At 36.5% G+C, this 26593-nt stretch overlaps 1 protein-coding gene across 8 annotated transcripts in view; it reads left to right on the top strand.

The window, feature by feature from the left end:
• Klhl32 (kelch like family member 32) overlaps positions 1 to 26593 on the top strand; it is a 197727-nt gene that overhangs the window by 150643 nt on the left and 20491 nt on the right. For 4 of the 8 annotated variants that reach the window (XR_004517174.1, XR_004517173.1, XM_010637361.2 and 1 more), the window contains one exon: positions 18841 to 19567. The exons of 2 other annotated variants lie outside the window; for them this stretch is intronic. Coding sequence is in view for 4 of the 6 variants with exons in the window: in XM_010637361.2 (XP_010635663.1) it covers positions 18841 to 19567 (727 nt within the window). In the remaining 2 variants the exon portion in view is untranslated. Of the gene's footprint in view, positions 1 to 18840; positions 19568 to 26593 lie in introns of those variants that run through there. 2 more of the 8 variants (XM_010637362.2, XM_019209472.2) reach the window with 2 other exon arrangements.

The raw sequence follows: 26593 nt of genomic DNA, 5'->3' as shown, positions 1-26593 counted from the left end.
TGCTGTAGGATGGGTGCTGGCAGTCGGTAATGGAAAAGACCAACAGGACTCTATTTTCAATGCTTCTTCAAAAGTGTGATGTGGAGTTTTCTGCTTGCTACTTTCCCAGCATGCCTGATACCCTCCCAGTGGGTACTGACATGTATCAAATAGTGTGATGATTTCTTTGCCAATTTCAGGGAGGTTGAAATGATATGGCAGTAGAAAATGAAATGTTTGTTTGGACTTTTCCATAGCACTAAGGTCTCTTTGCCTTTTCTTCAATGCCTTGTTCATTTTGAGCTCTTATTCATGTACCCTCTAAATAGATTTGCAAACTTTTGCCAATCTATGTGATATAAGCCCATCATAGAAATCAGACTGGATAATTATTTAGTCAAAAAATTATATAGATAGTGTTCACATTTTTAATACTACATGGAACGTGGCAACTAGAAATAGAATACAATACTATGGACTGAGAACTCTTATCTACAAAATTGTAATCTTTCATAATGTTTCTGTTTTCCTCAATCCTATTTCATACATACACTGTAGCATCATTATTATATTTTTTCCACATAAACACTTTCAGGGCATCTTCATATCTGGTTCTACTTTTTTTTTTTGACTTACCCTACCTTAAGCTAATCAAGTTTGTATCACTGCTCAATTTCCTTCGCGAAACTTCTACAGTTCCTTACAGCTATATACAGTGTTTTATACAAGTGTGACGAGAATATCTCCATTTCCTTCTTACTAGATGTTAGTGAAGAGAATAAACAGTGGCTCCTTTGCATCCCAAATAGTGCTGCCCCAGGGTGTTTTATCTTCTCAGGGCCCCCAGCTGGACACTGAGTAACACTGCTGTTTCAGTATTGGTGTTGAAGCTGGATATTCATCTCTGGATATCCCATCTCTGCTCAGCTAATTCTTCTTTGAGGATTCATCCTGAGTAGCCTGACGAGTGTCTGTGCTGTTGTTTGTCGGGGCTGTATGCCTTTGTGAGACACATGACGCATTCATTTCGGAGGGACTTTGCTCCAGCTAATCCTCAGCACTAGAGCTATATGTTGTCAAGTAGCTGTGAGGGGCAGTGATTATCAGAAATTACAGGAGACCCAACTTGTATTCATGTGCTGCTGTTCCCATGAGTTAATAGTTTCTTTTTCTTTTTAAAGAACAAGCACAACAGAACAAGGTGATTTATGAGATATGACATATTTATGTTCTCTGCTTCTAATTTTCATTGTGATTCATGTTGTTTCCAGACTGATATTTTTGTTGTTGCTGCTGTGAGAAGGAAAAAGATGACTGGAGAATATTACTTATGCATTGGTGGCCTGCAGTAATATAGCTGCTACCTGGGTTATCAGGGATTTAAAAATAAAACCCAACCATAAGCTATATATGAGGTAGAAACCCTGAGGCTAGGCACAGAAGTCTATCAATAATAACAACAATAACAATTCTTTACAAGCCTGCAGAGCTTCATATTTTAAAACATTTTTTCTGCATGGTTCATTTGAGTCTCACATCAGCCTTGTTAAGGCTGATGAGGCAAGTTTTACCCTAACTTTACTGGGAAAACTGTAGCTCACAGAGTTCCCGTGATTGACTCACTTCACAGTATAAGTTTCAGTGAGACTTACTGTGTTCTCTTGCAATCCCTAAAAACCCAAGATTTCAAAGTACCTTATACATCTTCTAAGCTAGAGGTTTTTATATATTGCTCTATAGTAAGTGTATCAGCAGTAGACATTTCTAATTTTTTTTTTTTTTTTTTTTGAGACAGGGTCTCACTATGTAGTTGAGACTGACCTGGAACTCACTATGCAGCCCAGGCTGGTCTCGAACTCCCAGTGATCCTCCTGCTTCAGCCTCCTGAGTGCTGGGATTACAGGCATGCGCCACCATGCCTGGCTTCCATTTCTAATATATTATCCATTTTTATTTTCACACATTATGCAACTTTGTGTGAAGCTGCAAAAATGACCCCAATAAAAGTAGCACAGGTAAGTGTTTCTGAGGATCTCTTTTGATCAGAGCCTAGAAGATTGGAGCTCCAGATAGATAGAGGAAGGAGGATGATAGAGAATTCTAGCAGAGAGAGGAAGCTATCATTCATTTCTATGAAGTTCCAGGAAGTGAAGTGTAAAGCAGGAAATAAAAGCTGATAAGGGAGAATTATTTTAAAATCCTATCAAGAGATTTAAATCAATGGAAGAGAGAACTCAGAGTGTCTTTTTCTGTTACAGAGATATAGACTATAGAAGCCCACGGGCTGTTGTACCTATGTGGAAATAGAAATTGGATGAAAGGAATGGAAATGATTAGTCATTACATTTTCGTTTTATGCTCAGTATATTGAAAATTTAGAAATTTATGCAGCAGAAATGGTCAGTTGGATATGGCTTAGATATGGGACTTAAGAGAAAGGGAGAAAATATTAATGTATTGACCCTGATAAATGCTAGCCTCTCTCTTCTACGAATGAACTTATAGGTCCATGTCTGGCAATATCAGGCATGTTGAGTGGCCATGATGGGTGTGCTAGTAGGCCATGTCTAATCATGGTCAAGATATGCTAAGGGAGAAGATCTAAACTTCTTTGTGGAGTTGTCCAGAGACTCTAGTTATTTATGTTCAAAAGAGATATCTGAAGAAGCCTCCACATTTATCGCTCAATACTGACATCCATGCACATTATTTCTTCCTCCTTGCCTTCAAGATTTTTGCTTACAAGAAATAAACAATATTTGAATTCAACACACCCAGAAAAGTGGCTATTCTAAAATAACAATTGGTGGCAACATTTATCAATAAAGATAATTCTAAGACTTTTGTGCCCATAATACAGAAGTGTGCATCTTCTGTGGTGAAGCTCTGCCCCCTGGTCTGGCCATCCCTTCATGTCACATGGAGTGGCACACAGAAAGACTGCAAGTGGGTGATGATATTCTGGTAGAGAAAGATAGTGTTTTTTAGGAAAAAAAAAAGATTTTGATGAGTTCTAAAGGTAGCTATCAAAGATTTCTAACATTGTTCCGCTTTGTTTATAAAAAATGTTATGTCAGTTTTGGTGAGTGGTAAAGACTTTTATTACCTGTGCTTCAAGGACAGTAGCCAAAAAAGCCCTGCATGCTGGAGGCTGAATGAGTACAGCCTCTGTGTTTGGGATCTTGTTGATGAGAAATGCCCATGCACTACCTCCACTGACCACACAAGAAAGCAGGTAATTAAAGCAGTGATGCATGGTGCACTAAAGTTTAAATGTTTTAGGAAGACCTATCTTATTAACACTTTAAAGCAAGTGAGTATAATATCATTAATTTTGATTAATTCATTTGCTCTTAATATAGCTTTTAATTTGTAATTCTATGTGAATTACCATGTAATTTGGCATTAATTATACTAAATTGACTATAAGTCAACCAATCACAATGGGAAATTACTCACAGCTGAAAGTAAAACTAAAGCTTTCCATCCAGAAAGGTTGATGCATAGTTAACAGGCAAATACACTTAAGCATCCCTTTCTTTGGCTGGGAGATTTGCACTGGATCTGAGGACTGTAAAGGATTCTTTATTTTGCTCACTGGAGGGACTGTGGACTCTTTGGAATAAAGCCCCAAATAAATCTAATAAGGGATAAACAATCAAAGAGGGATTGACTCATTGGTTTGCCAGGTCCCCTGAGGAATATTTCTGCTCTTCTTGTCCTGTAGGATTTAGGCAATAATGAGGGCTATGTAGTTCTTTAGAATGATTAACTCCATGCCCCTTGGATTTTGGGGGTCAGAGTAGGGCCATATACCCAAACTGGCCTGTCTTTCATGTTCTCACTCTGTGAACCAGCTGGGAAATCCTGTTTTAAACCGTATGTGCAGTCAGTATACCAAAGACATCCCTATTTGACCTGTACACAAACTGCCTCTAGGTAGAAGTCATGCTCAATAAACCAACGTTACGCTGAGGGAACTAACTCCACATTGATACAGCTTGCTGGAGGTGCCTGTGAGCATTCAAGAAGTGAAGTGACTGGCAGAGGTATTAGGCACTTGAGGAAGTGTAGAGAGCAAGGATGGATTTGGAAAACATACTCATTTGAACCAATTGTTGGCTATCTTCCTTTGAACATTGTCTTCAAAACACACTTTAAAATGTTATAAAAAGTCTTCAGGCAGATCTGGCAGTGTTCTGCTCAAAGTCTATCTCTATATGTAAGACTGTATATGTATGTAATGCACATTCTGGGTACATTAGTGGTGAAAAATTGACCCAGAAAATGAGGTCTAGTTCTCAGAACAAATTTGTTAACTATTGCATGGAAAACTCAGGCTGTTTAAATAACTCTTCACTTGGTAATACATAACTTAATCTTATGTAATTACATAAGTTAATCTTATTTCAACACATAATTTAGCAAATAAAATGGCATAAGTTTTATGTAAAAAGTTCACGTAAAGAGCTTAAAAACTTCCCTGAATCCTGAGCCATCAGTCACCCTCTCCTCTGTCTTATACTGATGTGGAACATAATCCCAAAAGACACAATCCACAGTGCCATAATCCAGAATGATGAAATTCAGAAAGATCAAAATCCCTAAAATCTGAAATCCCTGAAGTTCTCTCTCTGTCTGTCTTTGACTGTCTGTCTAATTAAATACATATTAATCTTTGCAGCTAAAAGGCTTTCCTTCGGTGGTACTGACTTAAGTCACAGCATTCCCATGATTGATAGTTGATTTTAAAATTTAAAAAGAAAATAGAAGTTAGACACTTAACTTTGCAGCTACAGCACAAGTATGAATTGCATTCATCACTAAATGTTTTAAGGATGTTAGTATCTGTAGTTTGTTGACAAAAGCAATTATGTAAATTGAATTTTGTACTATTTCAACTTTATCAAAATCCTTGTTATACCAAATTTAGCCTGCCCTATCACATAATTTTCATTCTCTTCCCATAGATATTCTTTTTAATGTCAGTAATGAGTTGGGTGGATTCTAGGCCCTTTCCTACATCATAGTTCCTAGTGTAGCTTTAGGTTATTAACCAAAAATGACTCTTATTTGACAAACGCCCTGTGATGAATGAACTCCTTTGATATTCTTAATGTTCTTATATTTCTTAAAAAACTGTAAGGATCTGGGCAGAGGAACTAATATTGAAGTAAACAGAGCACTGGGGTTGAGAGAAAACATTTACAAGATGTTCCTGTCCTCTGTTTTATCTTCTCATCGTTTAGAATGCCAGCAGAATAAATGGGTCTGCTAATCAAACAGTACTGAGAGGTTAGGTCATTGGAAGTCTTTTTAGTCATTTTGTGCTTTTCAAGAGTGAATTTGTTAGAATTATGCTGAATACCCACTTAAAGCCTCAGCTGATAACCCTACCTGTGTTTTATAACTCTGCACTGTCAGAACTCATAATAAGTCAAACATTCTTTCAGTGGTACTCATAAGGGAGGAAAAAAACCCCACAAATTTAAGAGTAATTTCAGATTGTAAATGAAAAGGAGAGGCACGACTGTTCATTTGCACCAATCATGCCTTCCTTTCATCTGCTCTGATTAGGCCTGGTGCAGTTTCATCAGACTCCTCCATCACTGAGCTGTCACTCTAGCCGTCTGTTGATTGAAAACAATCAAGGCTCTGATGGCACAATTATTCTGACCCTTTAACTAGAGGCTGCTGTGATAATGAAAGGTTGATTATGATAGTTTGTGCCTCTTTCAGTTTGCCAAGAAGGTTAATTTGGGCATCAGACGGATGTTTAATGGGCGCTTGCTGGCTACACTGAGGTAAATGAGAACGTGCAGTCTTGGATATTGCACGGATATAGTTTGGCTGTCAATCATTGTCATTTGGAGTTTGTGCCTCACACTCTGGAAATCACATTTTATTTTTTCCTTGGGATTTAATTTATTCTGTGCCCTGAGGAAGTTCTTTCACTCGGTGACCTTCACAGCAGCTTTCTCTGCCTTTTTTTTTTTCCTTTTTTTTTTCAGATGGAGCTCAAAGGCACAACACATCTAGAAGAGCATTTTTCTTTCATTTTCACTTAAAAATGCAAACTTAAAAAATCCATCCTTATCACTGCCTTCCAATAGAGCAAATGTTTCCATTCTGATTATGCAGCGGGGAAGTATAAACCACAGCCATACTTTGGCCAGTTTGCTAATGCAGCAGCTCACACAGTTCTGCACTGTTTCTTACGCTATCCAGCAAATGTGGTAAATTTAAAATAGGCCCATAGATGGAACTGCAGGCTCCATTCACCTACGTTTCTCTCACTGGCCCATCTCAGAGCAGTTTGTCACATTTCTGCTTCCTAGCACAGCAACTCCTTGTCCTTCTTTGGGAAGTGTGGGTAGGGGCTGCAGTACAGAGACAGGTGTTTGTCCCTAGAATACTAAGGATATTAAGAGTTGCAGATTTCAATTTGTAAAACTCAGGACCTACTCTGGTAACTATTTAAAGTATAGTGTAGGAACCATCTAGGCATCTAATAATGATGATGCCACCACTTGTAACTAATATTGTAATGAGTTCTATACTTCTTTTATGTGTTGCTTTTAGAAAAGAAAAACAGTAAAAGAAAAATATAAAGGAAAATCCTTATTTCTGTCTCCAGGCTGTGCATGTCATAGTCTCATATATCAGGTATCTGAGAGCTAGAATCATTGTTGGGCATTTTTGTTTGTGTTATCTTCATTTCCTCTCATTTCAGGGGCATATTTCTACTTAGCCTTGAACATTTTTTCATGTGCCAATTGTAAAACAATTAAGTGAATAGTGTTAAAATGGTAGCATAATAGTGATTATCATTTTACTGCAAGTGTCCTATTTTCACATTATTTACTTCTTGCTTTTTTTAAAACCTATTTGTTTTTGAATAGTAAAGAAAGTCATTAGGTGATAATTCAGTCTCACCTGAAAAAGCTCCAAAAGTGAGTTAAGGCTTCGAATCCAGTTGCTGTTTTCATTAAGGCTTTGTTTATATAGAAATGCTATTTAAAATGTCTATTTAAAAACAAATAAGGATAGAATTGTGTGTGTGGTTCTTTACCACACTGACCATAAAAGATTATCTGTGTCTATCTCACTTGAGAACATGGATATAATCACCCTCAGGGATGGTTCATAATATTATCAATTAGTTATGTTTTGCTCTTAAGCAATGGAAAATAAAAAGGCAATTAGCAAATAAATATGTCAATCAAATAAAATAATTTTTGGTATTCAGAAAAGTAGTGTGAGGTTTAATTTGTGATATTGTGATATTGGTGACAATAAATGATTTCACTTTGTAGATCCTTTATGTTCGTAAATTGATGAGACTTAAGCAGAGGTCATTCCTTTTTAAAGCAAATATGATTTCAAATTAGGATTGGTCTAAACCTGCCTGGCTTCTAGCCTCCCCCAACCCGTGTAGTCTTTAAGTAGAAGTTTGGGAAACTCATCTCCAAGATAGATGACTTTTCGTGTGTCCTCACAAGCCCCCCATCACATGTCCACCCCGTGCTCTCACACGGACTCGGTCCACTAAGACTCTGCCCCCTCCACAGAGATGACCCCATCAGGAGGTCCCTCTGAACATCTCAGCTTGCATTGCCTAGCTTATGCTGGCATTTATTCTGCTTCTCAGGCTGGGTCCAGTTCTTGGTCCTTAGTCCTTCTATCTCTAGCTTCAAAAGTTCCCTTTGCTCTTCCTCCAAACTTCATGGAAAATCAGATCCATGATTTCCTCAGATTTGCTTCTTGTGTTATCTCCTTAGCAAACACTCAGATTGTCCACTGAAACTAAAACAATCCTCCCCTCACCAGGCCTACAGATGAACGTTTGTAATAGCCACTGTCTTCCATGTGTTCCTTCATCCATTGCAGTCCCTCTTTCCTTAAATCTTCACAAAAACCATTGAACCACTCGTTTTCAATCTTGGAGCCACCTCTCACATACCCATCTTTCTTGCATGAAGGCCACAGACTGGGCTTTCTAGGCCACGCTCCCATCCAGACTAAACCTTTCCCAAGTCTTTCTGATGCTTTCATTCTTACATGCTTGATTTCTGTTTGGAGACTCATCTGACATTTACTTTTTTAATGATCCATTTATACCCAACACTATTTCATTTGACCATTTATGGGCTTAAGTATCCTCTGAAACTTCTGTTTAGCTACAAAAAAAAAAAAACCCCAAAAAAAGTATAATAATTGTAATGAAGAGTATATTTTGTGGATAAAGATATTTTATATACTTAACCTCAAAAGTACTGCGAGTGGGAATAGATTACATCTTCCCCAGTTATTTGTGCTATGATAAAGTGAAGTTAGAGAATATAGTGTGAAATGTGCTCTTTAAAGATGTGTAGCCAGTAGCCCAACTGAAATGTATATGGCAAAGGTGGTCACTGGGCGAAGGTCCTTTGCATGGCAGCGTAAACCCTGGCTCTCCTTCCCTAGACCCACAGCACGGTGCCTCCATGCTCCGTCCCCTTAGAGGGGAGTCTGCCCCTGGCATTGTTTACGGTCACACTTCAGTGGGTGGATTCCTCACTCTAGTTTCTGCACTTCATACGTCTCAATGTTTCAAGTGACCTTAGAGGATTCTTTTTTTATTTGGAGGTGGCCAACATTAAATTCTTAAATGCAGCTTAGGTATTTGCTGAGCATCTAAAGTCATCATAGGACCACTTATTTGAGGGATTTGACTCTCTGTCAGTGACCTGGGAGCAGTTGCTTGAGCCTGTGAGGACCATTTGGTCATACTGTTGAAGGTTTAATTTCATGAACCTGCTCTTGGCTCATTATTTGTAAATCACTTCACAAAGAAATAGTCAAAGGCTTGATGTTCTCAGGATGCTCTAGGGCATATTTACAAATTAATCAGTTCTTTTAAACTATAAATACTATAAATGTGCCCACACCATTGAAAATACCAATGAAATGACAATGTGGAAAAAATGGTCTTGCATGTGTCTGATACTCTGTCTACAAAAACCCGAAACTTCCAAGTTTGTAGGCATTGGCACCTTGAATTCAGAATCCCATTAATATGATTTACAGGGAACTGTCAAGATTCTTAGGATCAAGAATAAACCTTTTGAGTTTTATAGTATTAACAGAGCTTGCAGTTGAATGGCAAATATAAAAGAATGTATCTGTGCTGATTAAAACCTTTTTTCTCATCAGTTACATTCTTGGAACATAGTGAACACTCAGTAAATTGAGGAATGGATGAATGAGGAAACTGAAAGAAAAGATTCATGGTTATATAATTTTCCTACAGAAGAACAAAAGAAAAACATAAGTAATCCACTCATACAATCATTATTTTAGTTTTCTGAAACCATATATATATATATATATATATATATATACACATACACATACACGCACACACACACATATATACACATATATACATACTGAGTCTGCCAAAAAATATATACACACTCCAAGAAAAGAAAAACTTGTATAGATATTTTAATACTAAATTTATTGAGACATCATGGAATTAAAACATGTTACCTTTGCTCTCTACAATTACAAGAGATGCTCAAAGTGGTGGCCATGAGCTTCGAGACATTTATTAGCATGGTAAATGGCTACTTGGGTAACCTTGAGATTGCTGCACATGCATTTTCAGTTTCTTCTCTAAGGGCTGGCAGTGTAGTGGGTTTTCTGTGATATACAACATCCTCTAGGTCCCCCATATAAACATAACACCATCTGTTGAAAAAACATCATACTATTTTTCTTTTCCTGAAGGGTGTGTATACACTTTTTGGTGGGCTATATGTTAGCTGAGTTGTTATTTTGAGATTTAAAGGAACTCATGTGGACCCAAATTTTATATTTTAAATTTATATTTTAAATGGGAAAGACAGTGTATACTGAGCATTATGCAGAAACAGCTACATTTAAGTATATCTTTTTTATTCAGTCCTTCATGCTTCTCTGACTTGGGATTTTACAAAGCCACAGAACTTAAATTGCTGGGTTAGAAATTTTATTTGTGTGAAAATTGACTTGTGATAAGAAATAGTTCATAATCTGTTTTGCTACCATGATTTTATTATCACCTTAAAACTGAAGTATTTAATACTGGACAATATTTCTTATAATCCACAATAATCTTTCAAAATTTATTTAAATTTGACATGATATTGTTTTATGTAAAAATAGCCTGAATTTGATGACTTTGTAATGAATTCAAAAGGATAACTGAATCGAGGAATAGCTCCAGCTCTTGGTGCTGTGTTGCTGTTGTAATTGTCTCTCATAGTTTCCCAAGCACTTTCACATATGTTATCTCACCCAGTCTTCTATAGAATCCTATGAAGTAGGAAATATCTTCCCTGTTTTACAGATGATAAAATTGAGTCTCCGTGTGTTGGTGTTTTTCCTGATAGCACAAATGTATTGTTATAGAAACATGTCTTTTGACATCCAGGCCTGCCTTTTTCTCATTTACCATGATGAGCATGTACAAATTAGTGATGGAAGAAAGCATCAGGAGTTCCCTGTCCATTCTAGCTGACTTCCCCATGATAATGCATCTTCATTGCATGAAGTAGTTGGGAAATAATTTGAGATGCTGTGACCCACATAGGACATGCTAGTCTCTGTTCATCAATGGAACAGGAGGATTTTCTTCTATTAACAAAATAGATTTTCTCTTATCTCTCAAAATTGTTCCAAAAACATAAGCTTAGTATCTTTCTGACCATATGTAAAGTAAGCAGCACATGATATGGAAATATAAAGGACACTAACATCTTACTTAGAATCTCATGGCATTAATCCAGAATCATGTAATATTCTGAAGCAATCTCGTCCATTGACAACTAGATGGATGAATATTGTCTGTCGGTTCAGAGATGGTTACCAGACCATTGAAAGGCAATTACAGGATGATATTTCTGTAATTGTGTATGTGTTTGATCAAATATGAGGTAGCCAGGAATGAGTTCATTTCCCCTGCAGCACCATTGGCAAGGGTGTTATTATTTGTATTTTATTGTCCTGTTGGGCATTCTTACTATCTAAAAAGTTTTGTATGGTCTATATGTAGGCATCATATATTTACAGATAGTGCAGAGATAAAATTTATGTAAACAATATACCACATATTTATATTTACATATAAGATCTCATCTGGGATTTTAAATAAACAGTACCTGAAAGCAGTCACCACAGAAATTTGAAATGTTTGTTCTTTGGTTGAGATTTCATTTTTACAAGAGATGATAGCTGTTAGATTGAATAATATAATTTTGTCACAGTTGTTCCCAGGAAGAAAGATGCTAGTGTAACCCATTCTCAGTGTAGGGCCGGACTCTGTGTTCACATAAACCTTTATATGCATACATGTGACTATATTTTGCTGAGTACAGAATTATAGACAAAGACATCACTTTGTTTCTCAGAAAAAATTTTATAAAAACTACTCATCCTGTTAAAACCTGTGGTTTGAACACTAGCTACAATGATTAATTTTGGTTGCCTACCCAGCCTATAGGAATTTGGAAGGATTCTACTTTAGAATATTTTGGGTGATCCATAGGTGACATATATCCTAGAGGTAGAAGAAACTCACCAACTCAACAGCTCGTTCCTTTTATAGATAAGAAGCCACACGATTGGCCAAATGTCACCCTTATCCACCTGCTGCTTTTTTATTGGCTTTTTTAAGATCTGCTCAATTTGGCAGCCATTTTTCATAGACAGGATGGATATTGCAGGATACTAATGCTACCTCTTTCCCTATCTTTATTTGCTCTTCATCTAGATGTACAACTTACCTTAAAAATCGTGTGTTATGAGGCTGAACCAAAATAAAACAAGCCAATTTTTATTTACCTTCATAAATATCCAGAACTTAAATGTAACCGGCCTTAGAGTATTTTTCATGTGGTTCCTCTCGTCATGTATTTTTTATTCATCTGTGGTTAAGAGACATGCTCACTCTCAAGGATTTTTCTTTTAGAGCCTTGCAACAAGTTTAAAGGTGGTTATCAGAGAACAAATTTTATGTAAAAGGTGAAAATAAGAGCACTTACCAAATAACTTCATAAAAGTTTAAATAAACAATGAAAGACCATGTTATATTATCACATCTGCTAAGCTGAATATTGTTTATAAAATCTGTCAGTCATTTTTTACTAACAGTATATGATATTGAGCCTCATCAGGCTTGATTCTACTGAAATATTCTTCAAGGAAAAAATACACTATTTTTATAGTCAGCCATAATGGTTAATGTGCAACCTCTCTTGAAAAATCTGTTTTACAAGAAAATTGTTAACATGGTTTTAATTATACCACTTGAGCGAGCACTATTGTAATTTGTACTATTCCTCCATGGTAACATTTTCATTGTTCTGAGAGGAGAAAATACTCCGACCTGGCATCCCTACTTTCTGGTGCTTTGGATTTTATAGGAATGCTATCTTAAAGATGAGAATGTGACTACAAAATTTGGTGGATTTATTTATTAATATAAGCTTCCTTTTCTGTGGCAGTCATTATTTTGACTTAATATGTCACTGTTTGTACTTTACATGACTGACATTAAAGAGGTGAGCTGGGTATAACAACGCAAATCAATACCTGCTCACTTACATTAGACAAATTTCTCATATTTAGTCTAAAGAAGCTATATTAATTTTAGGTGGTTATCATGTTCAAGTTTTATGTTTATTACAATTCACGGCATTTTATTTATTGTTTATTTATTTATTTATTTATTGGTACCATGGATTGAACTTGGGATCTTGCTCTTGCAAGGCAGGCGGTGGAACCACTGAGCTAAATCCCCAGCCCAAGGCATTTTTAAATAGTACATAAAATAGGGTACCTGGATCTACATGTAACAATCATTGAACTTCCCTTTGAGGATGTGGGCTTCTGCTTGATAGTCTATTTAGGAAGGAAAAATTCTACCTATGTATTGTTATTTGTTCTGTTCAAACACACTACCCTGTCTTCCCACATCTTGTTGCCCAGATGCTCTTTAATATTCCCGACTCTTTGGTGGAGGCTCAGGGATGTCAGTTGTTGATGTACTACTTTGCCCTTTCTTTGTCTATTTCTGAAATCACACAAGTGTGGGATTTATGCTGCTTTGGGGGCACCTAAGGAAAACTGGTGCCCTGGATTATCTGAGTGGGATGTCAAGACTGACAAGGACAGAAAAACGTGTCCCTTCACAGCATGGGTTCCTGCAAAGGAGAGGGCTTACTTTGCACTTTCAGCAAAACTGTCTACAAACCAAAATTTAGATAGGCTCCTGTGGTCAAAGGCGCAGAGGAAGGGTATGAACAAAACTATGCTTACTGAGCTCTGGTGGACATGTTCTTTGAGAAGAGCATTCTTTTTGAGGAAAGAGTATTTGTGGACTAAGACAAAGAAGTAGTCACCACTTTTGTCATATAGGCTTTGTCTTTTGTTAGTATTGCTCCAAAAGATTTGATCGTTTATCTGATGATAATCCACTTTGTAAGGACACTTGTTGTGTATATTCACAAGGTATAAAGGTGCTTCTATCGAAGAGAGCATGTTGGTGTGTATTCTGGGATTTGGGATAACTTCATAATTAATCAACTTTCTGGAAATCCATGCGGGTAAGATTTGTTGTCTTAGAATTGCTTCAAGTTTTATAATGCACACATACGGACATAAACAAGCAGAGTTACACTTCAAAACATCTGCTTCTTTAAAAGGTTCAGTCATGTTAGTTTTCAAAACAGCAGCTTGAGTGTTGGATGTGAACAGGAAATGATCACAACTCAAGGAATTGATATTTCTGGAAATGTAACATTTGTCCACATAGTTGATATATTTCTGAAATATGTATGAGTATAGTATGTATGTTATTTTTTTCTTTTCTTGTGGAGCTGGGTCTCAAACCCATTTCTTTGCTTGTGCTAGGCAGACCCACTACCACAGTGGAGCTACACTCCTGGTCCAATTACATATGTTAATTTAACTAGAGCAATATTTATAGAATGTAGGATTATGTACTTTTATATTCCCTAAGATATCAATCAGTAGAGATATCTTAGAAAACTAAAAAGAAATGTTATCCTTTCCATATTATTTATGAGCCAACTTTAGTTAACAAGGAATAACCTAGAATTAAAATACATATGCCTGGGCTGGGGATTTGCTCAGTTGTCCCTCCTCACACGCGCAAGGACCTGAGTTTGATCCCCAGTACCAAAAAAAACAATGAAACAAAACAAAACAACAACAAAACATATACCCATGAAAAGTGAAACAATAATTCAATACCCAAAGTATTTTTTTCCAAAATACATTTTTAAAAAATTACAAGCTCAAATGGTACCATTAAGTATTTGTTGTATATTTCTGAAGTAATCCTTAAGTAAGATTTATTGAAAAATATTGTCAACCTATCTGGTAATAAAATATACCTATTTTAAAAATAGACTTTATTAAAGCTTGGCAAGGTGGCGCACGCCTGTAATCCCAGCACTCGGGAGGCTGAGGCAGGAGGATCTCTGTGAGTTCAAGACCAACCTGGGCTACATAGTGAGTTCCAGTTCAGTCTCAAATACATAGTGAGACCTTGTCTCAAAAAACCAAAAAAAAAAAAAAGACTTTATTTTTCTAATTGAAAAAATACTGAAGTCATATTGAGCTTGAGTGTATTTGCCTGGAATCTACCTTAAAATAATTTTTGATGGAAAAATAATGACATGATATAATAAGATAATACATTGTTTAGTTTAAAAACTGTCTGTAGTTGTAGCTCTTCTGCTAATTAGTTGCATGACTTGGGTTAAGTCAATGATCTTGTCTGAATTTTATTTCCATCTGTAAAATTGAGAAGTTTAAATAAAGTGGATTCTAAAGTTTCTTCTGGACTGAAAGTTTTATTATTTATTTGAGAATTTAAAAGACTACAGTGTTCATTAGGTTATTAATAATCTCAAAGAGATGTTGCCAGCACCAATGATGAAGGAGGAAGCAAGGGCTTACATCTCTAAATTCAGTGTAGATTTTTGAGAGCTTATAAAGGCCGCATGAGAAAGCCATAAGAATGACATAATACAATAGGAAACTGAAGCCGGTGGTAGATAAATAATTAGACAAAAGAATTTGTATTGTTTATTCAAGAGAAATTGAAATAGCCTAAGAACAGTTGTAAAAATTTTCCATTTATGCCACAAATATTTAGAGCTAACTATGGCAGGGTACTGTTATATCAAAGATGAGACAGATACCAGCTGAGTTAAGATTAAGCTCTAGCTAATGCTCTTTCTAAAAAGGAGCAATTGTCTGTTGGGCTCAAATGAATTGAATTAGGCAGGGTGCCTGAGTAGTTTCCTGCTGACATGACAATCCACTATGCTTTAAATGGTATAGTAAAGTCTTGCCTAATTACCATGTTTCCTAAGTATTCCTTTTTGTGCCCTCCCAAACCGAATTGTTATTTTCTTTTCTACTCTTGCTGGCTTTACCAAAAGGGTAGGAGATGATTTTGGATATGTGCTTCATTTTCTTCCCCCTTTACAGTAAGAGGGCAGGATGGCAGTGTGACAGAATGAGTAAGATTGAAAAGGAGTTCAGCCTCCCTTAAGGTAGCCTTTCTCCTTGTAGTGTCATTGTAAAGCTGCTAGTTTGCAGGACAGTCTTTTCAAGTATAATCATCAAAACATTGTACAGAGCCAACTGTGGGTTCTATGATGCCTCAATGAGGAATCAGTCTTCTGTTTATTGTAGTCTTCAAGCTCCTCAAGTAAGTACCAGGATTCTTTCCACAACCTTTCCCTTAATTCAGTGCAGCAGTGTCTAGTGCCCTGGTTAAGTTCAAACCATAGAAAGCATTTTAATGTGATCCATTGGTTTGACTTTTTTTTTTTTTGTCATTTCTTTCATTATTGGGCCAAATAAGAATTATTGTTTTTTAGTGTTTTTTCTATTGTATCTTTTTATAAAAGCAAAAAACAGTAATACCTTACATTTATTATTGGAAAAGCAAAAGTGCAGTATTTATATATACTCAGCTTTTTGTTACTGCTAACATAAGTAAGTCAGTCATTGATTTATAAACCTCATAGAACCAGGGTCTCAAAACATATTACTTGTAGTATTAAGTTAATCAAGTGTCCTATATATTAATTACATAATTTCTTTGACTTAATTAAATATATAGTATCTTAAATTTGAAACAATATGCTTCTCTAGTAAGACAGAAATTCACCCTAGTAGAGGGAACAGTTAAAAGATAAACCCACCAAGTATGGTTGACTTATGTAGTCTGGAAATGTTAGTAAATTATAAAGGTGTGAAATTATATAAGATCTGTGAGAAATTACAAAAGATGCTGGAAAAAATTAGATAAAAATCATCAGAAAATGCAAAAACTGTATAATACATAGTATGTAGGGAAATTGAGGGTGGAAAGCATCATCATAGATATAACATGACGTGGTAGATAGAAAACCAGAAGTTATTCAGTAATAGATCACAATGGTCACTATTTCATTGCAACTTTGAATTGTTAGACATTTCCTTAAAAGCATAATATAGTTGAAGCTTGTGTACCTGTCATGTAATTAATGACACCATTTGCTAGGGAGATAAAGATTAACTGACGAATACTCAGAGATGGGATGGAAAATTGATTATGACATAGGAAGAACTGATTCATGAGGAGAGAGAAAAATAATTAAATGGGCAATACTCTGCTATAAAAGAGCCACAGCACTCTTTTCTGTATATACTACAGTGTATGAAAAATACAGAACTGTAAGAATGTAAGGATGCTGAGAAATTGCTTATAGAACAAAACAATACCAACTGGAATTAATTAAACTAGGAGCAATATCAAAGATTAAATTTCAGAAATTTGTACCTAGTGCATAAGAAATGACCTTGAGTAGCATGAATTTATCTCTGGAACTTTAGAAGGATCTGTGGGCAAATAATAAAAAAATCATTTATTAAATTGTTGAAATAGCTTCCTAGAGAAATAATTGGGACCATTTCCTTTGAAACTTCTGTAGCTGGGGCAAGAAAAAAAAAATAAAAAAAAAGATTAGGATACCCACATGTGAGAATCCTCTCTACTTGTAGCAGACACCTGGTGATTGATGAGTTACGTTTTTTTTTTTTGCAACAACTTTGATTTTTGCTAATGTTACCATACATAGATTTTCTTTTCATTAGGTTGATATCCTTGATATCCTATTTAAGTAGGAGCCTCCCCTTTTGTGGTACCAGGGATTGAACTCAGGGCCCTGTGCTTGCAAGGCAGGCATGGTGCCCCTGAGCTAAATCCCCCACCCTGATATCCTATTTAAATAAAAAAGTCATCTTTTATAAAACATCTAAAATCACATTCACTCATTTTTCTTCCATAGTGCCTGCCACATTGATAACTAGGGGCATTCTCTCTTGTTTTTTTCATTTCACTCTATAATTAATTAAGAGGTGCACTTCATTGCATAGCAGAAGTGAATTAACTTCAATTGGAAGCTAAAAGATAAGCACAAAATGCACCTTGCCATTTAGAGCCATTCTTCAAATGGATGCAGAAACTCTGAAAGTTTGAAATCATTCAGTGCCTCAGACAACCTAGTGATTCTTTTTACCAGAAGAAAATCCAGATCGTTTTACCAAGGGTAATGATCTGAGGATACTGTATTTCCTTCTCCTTCCTCCTGTAGCCCAGGCACCATCTGAACAGGGAAGCTCAGAGCCCCAATTCCATGAGCTGGAAAGCAGGTAAAACACAAGAGGAATTATTTAATGTTCTGATTCATTGCTTTTTGCTGCTCTTTAAGATCCACTGTAGGAGTTCTAGTTGAATTAAGTATTGCTAAGAATAATTCATATAAAATATACTGGAAACGTTACACATTATTTTATGTTAGTGAGTGGGAACGTTTGCCAAACTTAAATATTGTCACATTAATTACTTCACTTATTCTATAAATGAATTGGTTTTTGATGGCATTTTAAAAATAATGTTTAGTTTTGTTATTTTTGACAGTGAACTTGCTTTAGTTTTAGTCAATTCTCTTTGCCTATAGCCAAAAGTTCTTATTTATTTTGTTCTTGAAAAAGATCTGGAAGGGAAAGTAAAAAGGGATTATATTCTGCTTTTGTCCATAATACAAAGGTAAACTCCTCTCTATTCTGTTTGTGAAAATGACCCTAACAAGTTGTCAGCATTTTATATGCACAGATAACAACTGTCTTCAAGGTGAAAACTGAAGAAAAAAATAAAATTGATAAGCCCTAATCTTACTTTTTCTCTTCGTGCTTCCTGACTGTTATACCTACAAAAGGAGCAGAAGAAAGTCATTTTTCTTTCTAAATCATTCTACTAGTGTCATACTGATTTTCTCCTAACCCTGTGGTCTCAGGTAATCACATATTTTCTTACTCGTGTGGACACAGCACACAGGTTGCTCCCAGACTGACATGTGTTATTCGAGCTGTGGTGGCGCTGTTCACCATTGACATTTCCTGGTAGGGTATAGTAAGCCTCTTATGCATGAAACATAAGCAAATGGGCTGTTCACGACAGTGTTGTCATGATTTGGAAAGCAATTCCTGTTTATTCTAAATATCATCAACCTCCGGTAGTGGTGCTTAACATTGCTCCTAATTTCTATAATGCAGTCTTGAGTTCTTTTGTGTGTCTGCTGATACAGGAAGAAAAAGAAAGTCCTTCTTTTAAGTCTCAAAATATTCTACTGCTATGGTGGTTTGTGGCAAAAATTGTATTAATTGTCTGAAAGAGTACATGGTGACCTGCCTGTATGCCATTGTGGTTGTTTTTCTTTTTTCCTCTCATCCCACTTCCCTCTGTTTCAGCTAGCTGTGAGGTGGTTGGAACGTAACTGCCATTACCAGTACATGGATGAGCTTCTGCAGTATATCCGCTTTGGCCTAATGGATGTGGATACTCTCCATACAGTTGCCCTGTCACATCCCCTGGTCCAGGCAAGTGAGACTGCAACAGCCCTTGTCAACGAGGCCCTGGAATACCACCAGAGCATCTATGCACAGCCTGTCTGGCAGACCTGCAGGACTAAACCACGCTTCCAGTCAGACACTCTGTATATCATTGGCGGGAAAAAGCGTGAGGTCTGTAAAGTCAAGGAACTTCGGTATTTTAATCCCGTTGACCAGGAGAATGCTCTCATAGCTGCCATTGCCAATTGGAGTGAGCTGGCTCCCATGCCAGTGGGAAGGAGCCATCACTGTGTGGCAGTCATGGGGGACTTCCTGTTTGTAGCAGGAGGGGAAGTGGAGCATGCCAGTGGCAGAACATGTGCTGTGAGGACTGCTTGCCGCTATGACCCCCGCAGTAACTCCTGGGCAGAGATTGCACCCATGAAAAACTGCCGGGAGCATTTTGTATTGGGTGCCATGGATGAATACCTCTATGCAGTTGGGGGCAGAAATGAACTACGGCAAGTTCTGCCTACAGTTGAGCGATACTGCCCCAAGAAGAATAAATGGACTTTTGTGCAGTCCTTTGACCGATCCCTTTCATGTCATGCTGGATATGTGGCTGATGGTCTTCTTTGGATATCAGGTAGAATGTACCTCATACGTTGGATTTATTAAAAGAAAAACTCACTGTGGCATAAATTTAAAGGTCAAGCTTTGGTAGTATTGTCGTGTATAATTGAACAATTGAGCCAACAGTGCCATTTTTAGCTAATAATCATTGTTTGAGCATATGCTCCATAGAGAACAGTATAATTGAAAGTATTGTTCTGTGACTTTCTGAGTGATTAGTGATATAAAAATTCAGGATGGAAGGTAATGACTCCTCACACCTGTTTTTCTTCTATTAGCTTTTGATTATTCAGGGGTTATATCACATGCTTTGTGGGTTTTCTGAGGTCCTTTTTCTTTTTCTTTTTTTTGGTACTGGGGATCGAACTCGAGTCCTTGTGCTTATGACTCAGGAGGTGGAATCACTGAACTAAATCCCCAGCCCCAGGGTCCTTTTTCTTTTACCCTTGGATCCCTGGCTAGGAGCCATTTCTTTGGAGATAATTCAGGAGAAATAAGAGCTCAGAAAATCTGTTTTGCTGGGTATAAAAGGGGGTATGTATCCAGGTATTAGCTATGCTGTGTCCCGAAGGAAGGAATTTAGATTACTAAAGCAAAGCGTTTGTATTATCTATAAATGATACTACTCATGCCATCCTAATTTTTCATTCCTATTTACTACCCCCTTTTTACTGATTATTTTGGGATATAGTTTGAGCTCTATTTTACTTTTTGTTGTTTCCATTTTAACCTTTTGCTGATAGAAAAAGCAGAGATGAATATACTGAACTCCACATTCCTATACCCAGCTTCAAACATTAACCATTTATTGCTAGTCCTGTTCTGCCTTACTTTCATATCCTCCCAAACCTCTCCTGGCTACAGTTTTGCATATACAGGAGTCTGTGAGGCATCTGCTATCAGTATCCCCAAAATGACCTGTGCTTTCAATCTTATTGTGGAGAAATACCTGAACTGCTGTCCTTTGAAAAGTTTGGCTATCAGGGAACAAAGTTGCATCTTCTTGCACAGGGAGAATAAATACCTATATTGTAACTCAGATCGAACTTGGATTTTTGGGTTATCAGGAAAAGGAGGAATAGGAAGATAAATAACTTAAATGTTATCGATAGCTGTGCTATTTGTACTTGGAAGAAATAATCAGTTTTAGGAGGTAGATGTTTCTCAGCTTTTCTCAATAATCATCTCGTTTTTTATGCCTGTTTTGACAGAATTCTCCCTTGCTTTACATTTGTTTGCACTCTGTTCACTTTTTCTTCTGCTGTCCTCATTAACTACAGAGACAGGGGTAGGCTCAGCTTCTCTGAGTGATGCATCAATTATTGGTAATCACTAATTTTCATTGTTGGAACCTGGAATTAAGTGCTCAATAAATTAATGAATGAAGTTAAGATAGTAAGGAAAAGGATAAATGAGAGTCAAATAATTATTGGTCCCATATACCAAATGAACATTAAAAATGAGTGTATATGATAGTGCATGTGGATATATTTAATAAAAACCTTATTTATCTGGTGACATTTTCCTTGTTCTTTAAATATGTATTTCAACAGTTAAGAAAACAACCACCAGGACTAACTCCTGTAAGTTTGGCTAAAAAAATTTCAAGCTGGTTACAAATAAGTATTTCGTAATAGAAGAAACATATTTGTACTTTCTTGGACAATAGAAAAACGATGGATTTATGAAATCAGTGCAATTTGCTTACTCCCAATTTAGATTCCTTCTATTGACTTATTTGATTTTATATTTTCTCATTATACTCTATTTATAATTTTGGCATTGTACTTCTTAAATTTTGTATGGCTTTCTCAATATTATGACAAATATTCCTTGTTTGGGACTGTAAAACTAGTTTTTAAAAAAAAAACTCGAGAGTTCCCCTTCCATAGTCTTAAAGATATGACGACTTAGTACTTTTTCAGTGAGTCCTAAGAAAGCACAGGAGCTCTTTTTAGACTGGCTAGATTGGTCATCCTGGTATCAAGTTGACTACCCTTTCAATATGGGTCTATATGTTTCCTTTTCCATTTTATTAAATCTATCAACATATTATATATCTTTTGCTATCCCACTTTGTCTCCTACTGTGAATAGAAATATATTTTCTTTGTTCTTCTTTTGCACTAATGTATGCAGCCTGTGTTAACCATACTTAATGAAAACAATATCAATTTTCTCAGGTTTGTTTCTCCCCACTGTGTACTTGAGATGAGAAACTCACTTTCCTGTGTACAGTACAATACCTGTAATTGGAGAGAAGAGGAAATCGCCAGTGACATTTGTAATACCTTCAGTCATCTGCCTTTTTCCTCAGGCCCAGCTTATAATAAATCAATTGTGAATCTAAACATTACTAGGGAGGGGTGGTCAGATTTGCTAATAGGTCCCTTTAAATAAAGCAGGTATATATCACCCTCCGTATTTCGGATTTAGAAATGTGTACCTGATTTATTGGAGCAGATGAACATGTTTGAAGCTGTTCTTATCTTTGACCAAATAATCAAATATTTCCAATTTAACTGATGGGGATTGAGTCATTGGCATCTGTCCGGTATTTTGCAAGCTTTGCCTGAGGTAGTAGTAGTAGTATAGATTATAGAATGTGGATTTTAGAAGCTTAGTTCTGTTCCATAGAACACAAAACTAGTGTTTCTTTAGAGACTCAATATTTCCACCATGTTCACACCCTCCCTGTCCCCTTTCCCTTTTTCTGTTAATTTTGGGGTCAAGGCATCTTGAAAACTTTCCATAGTTTTCAAAGTGTGACAAGCAGAGAGGAATTCAGAAAAATCAGGCTGTATGGCTATATACATTAGCATTTAATTTAAGATGTTAGAGATATTCAAATTTTACAGACTCCTGTAGTATTTGACATTGTGACCCAATTCACAAATGCTCCATCCCATTTCAATTTAAAATTCACAGCACAGAAGTAAAATAAGCATTACATATCCTGCAGCTGTGTTTTAAAATACATGGTCTCTGTTGTAAGGTATAGTTTCTGAACTACTAAAAAGATCCTATTTTTGTGAAGAAAATTTAATCCTGAGCTCATCTTGCAGCACAGCTTTTTATTTTTATCAAGGGGCAGTAATATAATGAGGAGACAGCTACAAAATTAGCACTTTAAAAGTATAAAGATAAGACAAATGCTACTGCATTTAATCAAAAGCAGTGTATTTAATGCTTTCCTGATCTTCTGGTGAGTGCTATATTCTTACATAGTGCCGTGTCACAGGTACAAGAGTAATTTTGCAAACACTTCCATCTAGGAGCTGACAAGATTTTGTGGATATTCCATTAATAAAAGAACATTTGTTAAAGCTTCTTTAACTTCCTAGAAGCTATGTTTGTTTCATCTTGATTAAATTTATATAAAGCTTGCATTGTTCTCATTTAAAATAACTTTAATGTTATTCATTTCTACTAAAGGGACTTTGGATTTTCTAGTATCTGTTAAAGTTACAAAAACATAAACTTCCATTAACATTTTTAAAATATCACAGTTTTAGCTTTCTGTGTGGAGATATTATTTTTATACCATCTAAATTTTAAATAGAAAATACTGGGAACCAACAGTAGATTTCATGGAGGTTGAGTTGTGGTGTGCTAAGACGACAGAGTGTAGTTACATGCATGTGTGAAATTGCCCCACTTACCGGCCTTGAGATGCTGAGCAAAGTTCCTCCACTTGCTATGCCTTCTCCCAGGCTAATGCTGCAGCAGCAAAGTAGTCTAGTTAGTATGGTGGCATGGTGGTAGAAGTCTTTGCAAGGTCCAGAAGCAGTGCAATGCAGGGAGTAATTATGAGGCAGTAATTAAGAAGAGAAGAAAAGTAGGATAGCTTAATCTGGCTACTTTGTATATATCCACTAATCCCTACCTGGCTGTCTGCTTGAACTTTATGGTCCAATCATTTCAATAATTGTTGTACTATTAGGAAAGTACAGTATTGGACAAACCCAGTGAACCACTTTGTTCCTCAGTATCCACCTCAAAGGGAAATTGGTTTTGGGGCACAAATGCACATGTATGTGTACACACATACACACACACACACACACATACACACTGTTGACAGAAAAACTTCAGCTGCTCACGATGCTTTATAAAATTTTGTAGTATTTGCATATAATCTATGTATATCATCTCATATACTAAAATGTAAATGCTATGTAAATAGTTATTTTACTCTATTGTTGAGGAAATGATGACAAGACAAAAGTATACATGTTCAGTACTGATGAAAAAATCTTTTATCAAATATTTTTTAACAGTGGTTGGTTGACTCCATGGACATGGAACCCATTGATACAAAAGGTTGATTTGTACCTAGGCAGTAAAAATCAACTGCCCTTCCCTAGGTTCCCTATGGGAGGGGGCCACTAACAGTGGGCCATCTCCTCAGCTCACCAAGCACATGACACTCTAGCCTTGCCTATGTGCTGCTACTCTTCTCTCACTCACTCTACTTCACTGCATCTAACTTCTTCACTCTCATCAAGATTCATTCCTGAGACTCACAGAGAGGACCTGGCCTTTATTTCCCAGGGCAAAGGCGAGATAATAGTGGAGGTAGTGGACAGTGTGAGGAGACGCACAGGCATGAAATAGTCTGGAAACGGGCCAAGGGCAGAAGTTTGGAAAACACTACCAAGGAGCATGTTGGATGGGGGCACTCAGGAAGAAATCAGAAAATGAGGGATGGACAAGGTCAGAGGAGGAGGAGGAGGAGGAGGGATGTTACAGGAAAGTGCAACGAGGGAGATATGTTTGATACCACACAGGCATCAGGGTCTAAAATATGCCCACCATGTTTTTCAGTCAAGAGAACTGCAGTGAAAGCAATCTCAGGGGACTAAAAGAAGGTAGAAACTAGAACAGAGTAAAGTGTGACTGGAAGAAAAAGAGAGTAGAAACCACAGATACAAGCTATACAGACCTAATATCCATGGTCAGTGTATCATCTGAACTTTATCTTTGAGCCTGAGCTTGTCAGGAAACTTTATTGTCTGTCTCATTGTGCACTGTGCACTGTGCACTCCTATCTAGAGGGACAGAATGAGTTGTTTCTAGGTCCACACATATTTTAGTCCACAAAAGACCCACGGTTTTTCAATTAAGAATAATATTTGGCTTTAGAAAAAAAAGGGAAGTAGAAGGTTAAAAAGGAGAGAGAAGGTTAGCCGAGAAAAGAGAGCATAATTAGAAAAATAAATACAGGTTCAAATGATAGTTTATTTTGAAGGATGCAAGTACATTACATTTACAGGTAAGGGAAAGAAGAGAGTAAAACTGAAGATAGAGGGAAGAGGGGCTTCCATTTGGTTGGTAAATGCTAAGAATATCCTAGGAACCAAGAATAGTGGTATATTCTGGGATATAATACTGACAACAGACATAGCGTCCTCAGTAGGGAGTTAATGGAAGGATGGATCTCATAAAAAAGAAAGAGACCCCTCAGGTCTAAGCCTGGAGGGAAGGAGGTGATGATGGGTGTGAGCCTGGGTACCACAGGTAACGGTTAGGAACGTGAGAAGGTTCCTTATGCGCAGATTCAAGTGAGTGACAGTGATCTTTTGAGATTGTTCAGTGATAGGACTAGGTAAAACATGATGTTGGAAAACACCTCTACAATAAAACGTGGAGGGAAACAATAGATTTTTAAAAGTTAAGTTTTCAAGAACATAATAAGATTGGAAAGCAAAAATCATGGTGGTCCTATTTGAAAATTTCAGTTCTACTTTTTGGTGATGAACAACAGAGAACTGGAAAAGGCAGATGCTTGGATTCACTTATGATAGAAGGTTGTCAGGCAGTAGTCCAGTGGAGGCTACTGGGAGGAGTTTGGTAATCTGGGATCCTGCTAGGGTAAGAGCTGCAGCCTGAAGGTTTGCTTGCAGGAGATCAGTTTGGGTTGTGGAAATGCATTGGTTTGTTGCCTCTGGAGACAGCTGACACATAAGAAAGCCACTGACCTGGTAGAGATTTGGAGCTTCCTGACTTGACCACTTAAAAGTTGGTGAATTGGAATGTCCTTTAAGAATTAAATCGTTGTTGTTTCAGTCTAGCAACCAGCTTCCCCTAGTACTTTTTTTCCCCCTCTTCCTTCTACCCATCCTTTACTCACCCCATCCGACCATCTGAAAGAGTCTAAAAGAAAACCATACTATGGAACCCAGATGGAAGCTAAATAGAAATGAACTATTCTACAATACTTTTAAAAGAACTAAGTGATTGAAGGGAAGAAAGCAGATCACCTACATTTTCCAAAAATACTTAAAAGCTTTCATCCTATGTTGATGTACCTGTGTCCTTAAATGTAGCATTTTATTTACCTCACATTTCTATCTCGGAAATGAGGCTTAAAGAAGTTAAATGATTTTCTAGGCCGTATAGCTAATAATTCACAGTTAGAAATTGAATTCAGTGTCTTTGGGCTGTTGAACCATGCTTTTATCTCTTGAACCACACAGGTACCAGTTGTTTTATCACTACAGCAAGTCTGAAGAACACATGCTTAAGAACTTCCTAATGGCATACAGTTGAAAGTAAATGATGCACAGAATAATACCTGGAGATGTGTTTAGAATCAACAGTAATCTGATTGTAATTGCTTAACTGTCATCTTAAGGCACAGAATTAAGATATATCTTCCTTTTCATGGTCCTATACTTCAGCTTCTAAAAATTAAACAGTAATATTAGAATGTAAAAAGAAACTTACTGATAATATGGAACTATTCTAAAATACACTGGTTTTGGATTAGAAATTTTTTGGGAAAGAATTACATACTATAGTAATCTAAAAGCCTTTGAAGTTGGTAGTTTAAATAATTTTTTTTTAAAAAAAGTCCAAACCATTGATTCCAGAATTTATAGAGATAATTGTCTTTGTCTTTGTTTAGATCTCTTTGTGTCTATCTAGATGAGCCTGAAAAAAGGGAGTAAAATAAAGGGTTAAGCTAGATTGCTGTAACTAAGGATAAATATATATGTATATATATTCATACATGATAATATGTATATATATATATA

Source organism: Fukomys damarensis, unplaced genomic scaffold, assembly GCF_012274545.1.
Source record: "Fukomys damarensis isolate Sample0158 unplaced genomic scaffold, DMR_v1.0_HiC HiC_scaffold_14, whole genome shotgun sequence".
Classification (NCBI taxonomy): Eukaryota; Metazoa; Chordata; class Mammalia; order Rodentia; family Bathyergidae; genus Fukomys; species Fukomys damarensis.
Note: the sequence above shows the minus strand (reverse complement) of the source record. Positions and strands in the feature narration are given on the sequence as shown.